The following is an 11,738-nucleotide window of genomic DNA, read 5'->3' as shown; positions in this document are numbered from 1 at the left end:
TCCATCCTCCTAACGACGGAGAAGCCTGCATGAAACTGAGCTCCCTGCCCTCAGCCAGGCCTGGGCAGGCACGGAGCGTGGCAGCGCCACGGAAACAAGAGCAGCGCAGAGAAAGCCGGGGAACTATGCGTCAGGCGAGAGCCGGCCCCGGCATCGCACCTCTGGCGCCGGGGGACAGGCGGCGGCGGCGGCGGCGGCGGCGACTCGGGAGAGCGGGCGGCACCGCCTCCACCCCCCACACTCCCGTTTGCCAGGCGCGCTCCCGTGCCCAGCGCGCAGCCGCACTGGTTCAAAACAGTTTGTCGCTCACGTCGGAGAAGCTGCTTCCGTTTCCAACACCGCATTCCGGCCACACCTGCCTGTGCCGGAGCCCCGGCTCGCTCCGCTGCCCTACCCGCTTTGAGGAGGACGCCGTGCTCTGCCGCCCCAGCAAGCTATGTCCGCCGACGGTAAGGCTGTCGGCCGCCGCCGACCCGCCGAGGGAAGGCAGGCGAGACGCAGAGCGCAGGGAGCTCCTTCATCCTTCGCAGCAGCCGCAGCGCTCGCTGCCTAACCGGCCGAGCCACGCCCACCGCGCACGCTGCTATTCGCCGGTTCCGGCGCGGTGCACCATCGCCATTGGCTATCCCTGCTGCCCGTCACCGCCGCGTCGTGGCGGCGGCGGTGGTGGTGGTGGTAGGGGTTTGGGACGCTGTGCGGGTTGGGAGTAGCGGGGGCCAGAGCGGTTAACGGTTTCCGAGCGCGGCAGGGAGCGTCCTCGCGGCGGGAGCTGTTGTTGTCGCTCCGCTGGGCGTGCCCAACGGCTTCGGGTTTTCCCCTCGCTGGGAACGCCTGTTGCCGAGGAGTCCCTGCAGTGCTGAGCCTTATGCAGCGAAGCCAAAGGCTGAGGGGCGGCCGTGTGTGGCTGTGCCGCGGGGAAATTACTGCCCAGGCGAAGTAACGTGGCCCTGCCACACTTTGATTATCGCGTGGTGCAGGGCCCGAGGGTGACAGCGGCAGTTGCGTGGTGTGCGGTAGGGGAAGCATTCGCGTTCCTTAGTCTTCAGATGGTGAGTGTAGAGGTAAAACGCTGTGGAGACTTGGCTGTGGAGCAGCGGTGTCTCGTCCCTGGCAGGTCCCCGGGTGCTGCAGTTACTTTGCTACAAAACCTGAGTGCCAGCAGAGATGAGCTCCTAAAGTGTGATGTCTGACACAATGATCTTTCCAGTCAAAGACAATGCATAGTGCAACTTATGTATCTTAGAGTTTAACTTACTTAGGCTTAAACCAGGTATTTTTGTCAGCTGCATGCGCCACCCTGCCCTTCCAAGCAGTAATGTTTACACAGCCTCACATCAGTTTAAGCTCATTTAGCTTATTGCTGTCCACCTGTCCCTTGCTCAGATGCCCAGTTTCCTTGTGTGATTTCATGGTTCAAGGAGCTTTTCTGGCTAAAAGAAAATAGTTATATTTTTGTTGTGGTTAGGTTTCAGCCAGTTCACTGTGCAACAATGCAAGTGTCAGGTTGAAGTAAAAGGGTAAGGATTAAGATGTAGTAGGGTAGGAGCATCGCAATGCTGATATACTCCAGACTAAGCAAATGTACAGGGTAATGCATTGGGTGTCTGTTCCTTCTCCTTTGTCCTAATTTTTTTTTTGGTCTCCTGATTGGCTTTGTCTGTAAGTAATCTTAAGAAATATTAAGACTGTTCTAAATTCATCAGCACCAGAAAAGATGTGCCATTAATAGTATCCCTCAGTCAAAAGGTGCAATATGAGTTCAAATCTTATTAAAGAGAGACCTCTTTCTGATGCTTGTTTTACCTCAAGTTTTGATTTTATTAGCATCCAGATGAGACATAATACCACAGGAAATCTGGTTTCATTACTCTGCTCCTCACCATAGTAATTGTTTTGCATTTGCTCAATATATGATCCCATTGTCTTAATCTGTTGCAGACTTCAGTCATGCAAATTCTGACTGCAGCATTCTAAATTAACTATTGTTCCAGTATTTACTGGCTGTTGATAAGCATTTTATCTCTGGCAGAGTATTCTGGTGTCTCTGATCTGTGACAACATATCTAGATTAATGGCAAAATTATCAGAAACATGCTAAATTCAAAGATGCAACTTGAGGTGGATGGTACCAATTTTTTCTGAGTACAGTACTTGAGCATCATTATGAAATCTAGTTTGTCTTACACATAGCTTCCATGACTGTCTGTTGCACCTGGGACTATTGAGATCACATTTGCAGAAATAAGCGTCTAACTGAACTCTTAGAAAATTAGGAAAAAACACTGTATTTCTTTGGAAAGTTTGACAGTTTTTGTGATTTGGCTAGCAGCCCCCAGGAACTCTGCAGTAGAGGTCGGGATAGGATTTAGTTCTACTTAGTGGTTTCAGTTCTCTCATCCCCCTGCCTCTAACATTCCATACCTCACGGTTACCTCCATTTCTGTTTCTGCAATAAGCAAGAGCATTCATTAGGTAACATCTGACTCGGTTCGAGTCCTTCCTTATCCCTCAGGCATATGTTGTGTATTTAATTAGTAACATACTTGGAGAAAGACAAGTCTGTGAGTTTCTCTTCAGATCTCAGCTGCTGCATTAGATCCCATTGTATTTCTTTGCTCATAGGTTTGATTATCTAAGTATGCAGAGATGTGCTTAAAACTCTTAAGGTTATGTCTGCAGTGAGACTGAGATAATATGCAAATGATTACTTGAAGCTGGGATGGGATGATACTAGCCCTGAAAGGCATCATGACACTGATATCTCTGTGCTCTCTGTTATGTTAGTTCTTTTTTTGTGTATGCTAGCATAAGTGTCAGGCCACAAATAAAGCAGGACTTAGCTGTGGTCCAAGTTAATGCTAGCTGAGTTACCTTTTGTAAGTTAGTTTAAACCCAGGTTAGTTAGTTCCTTGGTGTTTTTTGGGTTGTTTTTTTTTTAATGTGGTTGGGTAGGGTTGCTTTGCTTCATTAGCTGTGGTATGTAATTCGTAGTTGCTGCAGAGGGTTTTTTTGGCATTTATTTTTGTTTTCTTTTTAACTGTGAAAGACTTCATGTTTGGCGCTTTGGTTTTGTGAGGGTTTTGGTTTCTGTTTGCTTGTTTCTACTATTTCTGGATGTTTAATATCAACATCTTTCCATCTCTAAATTATTTTGGTGGCTTGTCCATGCATCTCTGAGTTTTATGTATGTTTCAGTCTGGTTCTGTTTGTCTTTCATTCTTATGTTTTGCATTTTTCTTCTGTTTTTAGCTCTTTTCACCAATACCTATACTACTATACCATTTGGGGAAAGGTGATCGAGCAGCAGTAAAAAGATACGCAGTCGTTTGGTTGCTGAAGTAGGTTGATCAAATAAAAGGGTTTCCAAAGAAGAGAGAAAAATTTTAAGTCATAATTACTTTTAAATATATTTCTCCATTGGTTATTGGAAATAAATTCTTTATGATGCTTGGGTTTACTTTGGTGCATAAAAGCAGCTTAATATAGTAGTGTAACTTCTGATGCGGGGTTAGACACACAGACGTTTCTGCATGTAAATCGTTATGAAAGCTGGGCTCAAGTTGCTCGAAAGCTCAGTAAGTGCTTTTAACTTCCTGCAAATACCTGCTGCCTGATGATTTTGTGTAGAAAGAAGCAAAGAAGAATTCCTGGTGAAAGAATTCTAAATGGTGAACATAACGGCTTTTAAGTAAAAAAGAGCACCTCCAATCTTGGTTCTCTAATTTGGTCATTTCACAGTACTGCTCTGTCTCCAGCTACCTTTCTGTGCAATGCATTTTTTTGCATGTGCATTTATCCATTTTATGGATGTACTATCCTACTGTCTTAACTGAAAATCATAAGTTGTAGTCTATACCATACAACCCAGAGCATGCATTGACTCTGAGAGAGCAATCAGTTTGGTGAAGTTTTCTGATTTTAGATGATTGTCAGGTCAGTGTTCAAACAGAAATTAAGCATTCTCTCACACTGATAAATTGTTCTAATGACTTGATAAACCAGCCTACTTAGTAAGTTTTACTTACTGAATGTGTAATTCTCTTCATGGTAAAAGCCTTATTTGAAATATATAAACCTAAAATATTTTCTTAATCACACTTCTTTAATTTATAATTTCCTCTCAAGACTAACCGGAAACATCTAAATATCTATGTCATTATATTTTTTGTGTCAGTGAAGTTAATGCAATGAAATTACTAACTTGGCACAAGAAATGCAGTTACATCTTCATTCAAGCCTCATGTGAAAAATAATCTTGATGGCTTCATTTTTATTTTTTTTTTTTTTTTTTCCAGGACCACAAATTAATCACAGAATCTGGCAGTTTGTGCTTTCTACCTGAAAGACAGATAGGTATTTAATATTGTTTGGTGCTATGGTATTGCTCCATATTGTTAACGCTTCTGAGAAGCAAAAGAAATACTCAGAATTGCTTAGAGGACTATGTTGCAGTTTAAGATTATAAGTGAACAGCTGGAATTCTTCTATTCTTTCATCATACATTTCTGAAGGTGTGTGAAGATTGCAGTTGAATGAACGAAGTTGTCCTCACATGTAAGAATTACTTCAGTTGTGACATGAAGAATTGCTTCACCTTGCCTGAATAAGATATGTAAAGGACTATGACATAACTACTTCTGCCCCCACACACCTTTTTTTTAACCTACCCATTATTTGTTGTCAAGTCTAAACAAAATACTTCTGAGCAGACTTCTTTTTTTTTTTTTAATGAATCTAACCAGTCTACATCAGAGACATTTACATTTGTTGACTGACTTCAGAGGCAAGGCAGCTAGAATACATTAGGAAAAGGACAAAGTGCTTAGTATAAAGCAGGTTGGTCTGTGTTTCTTGGAGCAGATTTCCTTGTTGTTGAAGTCACCAGTCATGTTGATAAGCCTTCATGGAAATGGGTCATGTATTCTAATCTCAAAACTTCCTGACTGTCTGTGTAAAAGTGCCATTCTGAAGAAGGAATAATTTTCTTTCCCTGCATGACAGCAGCCATGTTGAGCAATGGGTGATGGAGGATAAAAGCCCTTGGAATGAGGAAGATTGTGGGCACCATCTTAGAGGAGAGACTAGTGTATGCTGCTGCATTGCTCCTACATCATTGTAGAAATGTTTTGTAATTAATTAGCTATGTTTTGGAAGTGAGGTATTTCTGTATCTTCTGTTTCATGTGTTTATCTTCCTGCTGAGAGCTGCTCTAGTTACAGATTTTGGTGATTCTTTCTGCTCAGAGTCCACTGTACTGTTGATACTCTGATACTGAAACTTATTTAAGGGAGGGTGGGGGAGTGTGTGGAAGACTGAGCTTTGCTTTCAGTATCAACTAGCTGTAGAAACTGTCCTGATTTCTGATCATATTAGCCTTCCTCTAGTCCAGATGGAGCTGCTTTGTCTCTGCTACATGCTGGTTCCACAGAATTTTCCCTCTTTGTACCTGTTGCTCTGTCTGCTGTAGATTTGAGTGGCATAGGTGCTGGTCAGCTAGGCTTGATTTGCCTGCCTTATTTCCTGTGGGCCAAAGGGAGGCATGAGATTTGTGGTGAAGATCATGAATATACAGGAAAATTCTGTGCATTGTAGGGTTGCACAGGCCATGTACAATTTCACAGAATACTTGAGGGTGGAAGGGACCACTTGAGGTCATCTAGTTTGACCTTCCTGTTCAAGCAGGGTCACCTAGAGCACATTTTTCAGGACTGTGGCTCTTGAATTATTTCCAGGGAAGGAGACTCCACAACATCTCTGGGCAGTGTATCCTAATGCTCAGTCACCGTCACAGTAAAGAAGTTCTTCGTCATGTTCAGGTGTAACTTCCTGTGTTTTACTTTATGCCCATTGCCTCATGGCCCATTGGCTGGCATGACTGAGAAAGAGTCTAGCCCCATTCTCCTGACAGCTTCCCTTCAGATACTTACCCACATTCATCAGATTCCTGTCTTGAGTCTTCTCTTCTATAGGCTGAAGCGGCCCAGGTCCCTCAACCTTTCCTCATATGAGGGATGCTCCAGACCCTTAATCAGTCTGGTAGCCGTTTGCTGGACTTGCTCCAGGAGCTCCATGTCTCTCTTGTACTGGGGAGCCCAGGACCGAACACAGCATTCCAGGTGAGATCTCACCAGGACTGAGAGGGAGGATTACCTACCTCAGCCTGCTGGCAATGCTCTTCCTAATGTAGCCCAGGATACCATTGCCCTTCTTGGCCACAAGGGCACATTGCTGCTGACCCATGGAAAACCTGTCCACCAGGACCCCGGGTTCTTGTCTACAGAGCTAATTTCCTTCAGGTCAGCACCCATCCTGTCCTGGTGACTGGGGTTATTCCTCCCCAGGTGCAGGACCCTCCACCTGCCTCTGTTGAATTTTCAGAAGGCTCCCCTCTGCCCATCCCTCCAGCCTGTCTAGATCCTCCTGAATAACAGCACACCGCTCTTCCCAGTGTTGTGTTGTCAGCAAACTTGTGTCAGGGATAGAAAGATGATTGCAGGGCAGCAGCGGCCCAGCTGTAAGTAAGGCATTTGCCAGGCTGTACAGTAACCTCTTTGGGAAATTGGCAGAGAGGATTCTGTTCTTGCCTGCTTCATTACAGTTGCACTTTTCCTGACTCTGTTAACTCCCTTCCAGAGTAGGTAGACTGCTGGATAAATGTCAACAAAAAAGTTTGTGCCTGGGAGGCAGTTAAATAATTCAAAACATACAAATAGTTCATGTTAGCCTGCGTTGAACTTCAGTCAGTGAACATCACTGAAGTGCTAAAAGCTGCACCTAAATTAACTTCATGAGTAGTCCTCTTGTTTACTTCTATACAGCTAATTAAAATGGGCCAAGAACTGTTCTCTGGGCCTAAGCAGTGTATGCCAGCTCGCAGTCCTAACCACTAAACTCCTTTTTGCAGGGCAGCTATGCTCCAACTAGCTTTTTGGCTTCATTTACTACTGTAAACATAGCTACTGACTGCATGGCAATTGACCGATGTTTCTGAATAGACCCTCAATTTGGTGAAGTCTTTCGTAATCTGATGACAGCCAAATCCTGCTGAATTGTTTCTTCTGGATTAGATGGGAGTAGTGGCCAAAAGCAAGACTTTTATGACCTATGGATTTCAGCTTCTTTCCCACCTCTTGGTCTTTTAAGAAATTGGAACAGAAGAACAGATCAGGATTTGACGTGAATTGTTTGTGTAAGAGTAAAGAACCAGACCACTATTATAGTCATGCAGCCCTGATTCATTCCTGGAGCTTAGTCCATGCTGTGCCCTGAACAGGGTAGAGATCCTGTGGAAAATGCAACATGTGTTCGTATAGTTAGTGTGTCATTATGCATGTGTGCTGGCTGAATTTACGTTTTATTTCCTAACTTCAGTGGTTCACTGTGTGGTTCCTTCCATTAATTTGTTTAATCAAGAATAAATTCCACTTCCTGCCCTACCCTCCCAAAACCACCATACAGATACAGATACAGATCTAGCACTATTAGCTATAATACAGTTGTTCTGAAGCCAGGGTTTTTTTTCTTGATGTAATATGTTTAATTGGAAAAAAATTGGTACTGGAGATTTGCCATTCAGTGTTTCTGCACAGCATCTGACTGGGAGCTGATGTTTGGTTTGATCTGAATACCAATTCTGCAGTTAGGATTTGTAGAATTTATTTCATGTGCATTAAACACTTCTTGTTTATGGAAGTAAAATTTCATATCCAAATTAATGTCTTGTCATATGCTTGAGTGTAAATAATGGAGTTCTTTGAAGTGCTCAGTACTGGTTTATAACTATTTCTGTTAAAGCTGGATGCTGTAGGGAGAATTGAGTACTGAATAATTTCGTGGATCCTGCCAGCTAAGTAACAGCAAGCTGTTTCCCTTCTAGTGTGTGTTGAAACCTCAATGCCTGTGTTTAAAAGTGACTGCATTTAGATGCTAAAGTGAAACTGGGTTAAAATTAGCCAGTAGTACAATTCAGATAACGCTAGACCAGATACAAGCACTATAGCTGTCATCTGATATGCAGAGGGGTGTCTAGGCTTACCTGTTTCTCTTTCTACATATGCTGATAGATTATGTGCCTGTGAATGCTGAAGATGATGTGGAAGCAGTGATTATTGACAATGGAGAAAATGGACTGTCCACACAAAGCTGTGTGTCAATGGAACAAAACTCTGAAGTAAACAGTGGTGTTCACCATGTGGCTCAACTTGCCTATGGTAATTACTGTTCATTTTTATTGTAATTAATAGTTAATGGCTAATTTTAATGCTGTGTTGACAGTGCTGCTGTCTTGAATGCTTTCTGTATTACCCTTATTGTTAAAATGTGTTTTATTAGAAAGCTGCCTTATAGAAACTGATTGGCAATGCATTTAAAAAGAGGGACCTTTTTAGTTACTACTTTAGAGGTCTTTATTAAGAGTGAACCCATTGAAATATTACATTTTTACAAGACATTTTTTATTTAATTATAAATAAGTATACCTAGGAATGAATTAGCAAGCAAATTGGAAAATAAATGTCATGGAAGAACCTAACCCAGAAAATGAGGTTTTTAGGTAAACTGGCCAGTGCAATTCAGTGGAGCACTGGGGATACTGATGTGCGGTGGTAGTAAGATGGTTGTTTAAGGTGATAAATTACTAGATGTAAGTAGCTTTTGGTGTTTGTCTTTAATTCACTGCATTTATTTTAACATGCAAGATCAAAGTCTCTCAGAAATCTTACCCAATTCTCTGTTGGCCCAGACAAAAATTAATCATGGCTGTTCTGAGCATTTAGTTAGTCCAGTAGCAGTATTACCAAGTTTGCAAGGAAAATGACTGTAACTAAGTGATGGCCCTTATTGGCCTTTTTGTTTGGCCAGTTGATTTTATAGAGAATCTAGTCAGTATTCCTCTTCAGTGGAGTCAAGTTACATTTCAGCTTCCGAGTATTATTAGGTGCTTCTGAGAACTTTTAATCTTTTTTGGTCTTCTACTTGACAGTAGAGTATACTATAATTTTTGTACATTCATGTCTGAAAACATATTTGGGGGAGGGGAGGATGGTTTGGATGGTTTACTTTGGGTTTTGAGTCTGTTTAAAAAGGTAACAGTTAAAAAAATCCCACCTGAGAAACTGTCATAGGCAGTTGCTGGTCTTGGTTTTAGGGCAGGAATGATTATTTTTGTATCAACAGAAGAATCATGAGTGGGTATGATTGCTTTTTAAAAGGTAAAAGATGGGTTTGTCAACTTCAGGCTTACAGCTCCTGTTGTTGATCGTTAGCATTTGGTATTGTCTAGTTAAAATTGAGTATTGTGAGATGTATGACTAAAACATAGCGTAAGTTTATCTTGAATATAACTATTTAACTTAACTTTTAACATCATTTCTCTCATTGTTTTATTCAACCATCTTAGGCCAGTGACTTGTCAAGCAGTACCTTTTCTTCAGATCTGGTTCTGTCTGTCCAAACTGGTTCCTTTGACTTTTGTCTCATATCTTCTTGCCTACGGATACTGAGCTGGCAGAGCAAGCCAGCTGCAGAACACTTCCATTGTGTTTTTACTTAGCCATTTATGCCCACAAACTCGGTATCGCTTTTGCTGACACTCTTCTTTTAGGTCATATTTGTGCCTAAATATAAGTTTGGGAAGCTAATCAGAAATGTGATTAGTTTAACATAATATGTTTAAAATATAATTAAACCAGGGAGCTGATGTTTCTCCAAGTAAAATAGCATTCTGGTTTGTCTGCAGAAAGTACCTGAAGTTTGGGGGACTACATTGTGCCTGTGAGTTAATCCTACTGCCATGGACCCTTTCTACTTTCAACGTGTCCTCTTGCCTGTATTACTCTTGGTCCCTCAGAGTGCTACCATCTGTCAGGCTCAATTCTGGGGGTGCTTAGTGCTAGGAGATGAGTGCTAGGTCCGTGTGGCCAAGACAGAGGGATGAGGTCATCTGGGAAACTTTTCAGCTGGGTGGGAGAGTAGGTAGGTTTTAATCTTCACCTAAGAAAATAAATATTAAGTTTAATATTAACTGCATATGTATTTTTATTGCTGAGTTATTGATTATGATTTCAAAATGATGTTAACCGCACTAATCTAAAACTAACACAGATCTTGCCTAGGTAGCATCTGTCAGCTCTGCCACAATATTTGTCTGGGCTCTTAATGCAAATTTTTTTTTAATTTTTTTTTTTAATTAATCTGAATGTATTACTATTTTTCTGTCCTGCCCCAGGCCCTTCCTCTTTGAGTGCATAAAAATAAAGTGATCGTCTTTGCTTCCCAGTATTTCTCTTAGCTTGTCCTTGTCCCATTGGATTTGATTTTTCTTTCTGCTTTCGGGATATTAGTTCTACTTTCCAGTTGGGCCACAAAATAAGTTCCATTATTTTGCAGAGGCAGTAAGAAGTACCCTTATAACTTCTTCTTATACAGCCCCTTTTACTTGAAAAAAATTTATTGTAGGTATCTGCAAAACTCCCCCACCATACCTTTTCAGCTTAGGTTAAGCTGCAGAAAGCTTTTTGACAGCAGATAGCATGGTGGAAACTTGGTGTTGCCTTTTTATGCCAGCTATTTTTCCTTAGTTCTTTCCAACTTTCCAAGGTCTTGTTTAGCTTCTTCAGCTTTACTTGTCCGTTAATATCTTCTCTTATATGTATCTTGTTATCTATATAGTGTTTGGCCTGTCTATAGCTAAAATACATAGAACTCAAGGGGAAGTAATTAACTTTTTTTTTTTCCTTCTTCCCAAGTTTTTATTTCTTTTACAAAAGAGCTGCCATAGCCCTTTCTGGAAAGTTTGAGGTAAAAGCCTGTATATGACAGACAGGCAGAACTGGCAGTAGAGACACAACTTTTCCCTTAACAGTGAAGATCCTTTAATGTTCTTCAAAAGATAGGTCTGGGCTTCAGGAGAATTAGGACAGAGCTTTTTAACTGTGTGCCAGTCCCACACAGGTGGAGGCATTTTGTGTACCACTTGTGGATAGCTTGCGTTTGGTGGTCCCTGAGTATGCTGACTCAACAGAGGAGATACCTGGAACAGATCTCATTTTGTTGCACAGTGTTTCAGTTACAAAGATGGGAGAGACCCCATAAGTGAAGGAAATGGACAGCTGAGGACTAAACAAATGGAAACTATGTCTTACATTTGTGGGTGTTTCGCCTGAATTTCAGTTAACTGGTCTTGTTGAGGTTCTGAATTTTGTGACTTTGTAAAATTGGACATGGAAATAAGAACAGAGAATCAGCAGTGAAAGGCGAGGCAAATGAAGCAGAGGCTGGAGAGAGTTTGGAGGAAAGAATATTAAATTTATGATTTCAGCTCTAAATAAATTGGATTTAGTATTTAATAATATGCTAGTAAACAAATTTCAAATAACTAAGCAGTTAGTAAAAAAAAAAAAAAAAGTGGCTGCATGCTGCTTTATAGTGAAATGTTTAATGCAATGGGAAGCCTTCTGATATGCTTTGCTTTCTCTCCATTTTTTCAGGAAACCAAGGCTTATCAGTGCTAGCTGAACGATTAACATCGCATATAAGCCATTCTGCAAGTATGCTGAGAGGAAATGATCACAGCCCTGAGAAAATGAATTTTGTGCTTTCACGTAATAAAAGAAAACGACTTGCCCCTACTCTAGTAGGGCAGAATGTGGTATGTTTCCCGAAACAATAGCCCTTTGTTTTGAGGCTGGTTTCAATGTCACTGGGCGTGTAATTTTTTCCTTTACGTTTGTATGCTCGTT

General features: G+C 41.7%; 1 protein-coding gene across 5 annotated transcripts in view; it reads left to right on the top strand.

The window, feature by feature from the left end:
- Positions 1 to 11,738, top strand: part of BEND2 (BEN domain containing 2) — a 35,255-nt gene continuing 23,517 nt past the window's right edge. For 4 of the 5 annotated variants that reach the window (XR_013956505.1, XM_080614488.1, XM_080614487.1 and 1 more), the window contains exons 1-3: positions 1 to 449; positions 8,064 to 8,210; positions 11,487 to 11,647. Coding sequence is in view for 4 of the 5 variants with exons in the window: in XM_080614488.1 (XP_080470614.1) it covers positions 437 to 449; positions 8,064 to 8,210; positions 11,487 to 11,647 (321 nt within the window). In the remaining variant the exon portion in view is untranslated. The remainder of the gene's footprint in view (positions 450 to 8,063; positions 8,211 to 11,486; positions 11,648 to 11,738) is intronic. The other variant, XM_080614489.1, reaches the window with a different exon arrangement.

Source organism: Psittacula echo, assembly GCF_963264785.1.
Source record: "Psittacula echo genome assembly, chromosome: 3".
NCBI classification, from domain to species: domain Eukaryota; kingdom Metazoa; phylum Chordata; class Aves; order Psittaciformes; family Psittacidae; genus Psittacula; species Psittacula echo.
The sequence above is the reverse complement of the archived record's forward strand: the minus strand, read 5'-3'. Positions and strand labels throughout refer to the sequence as shown.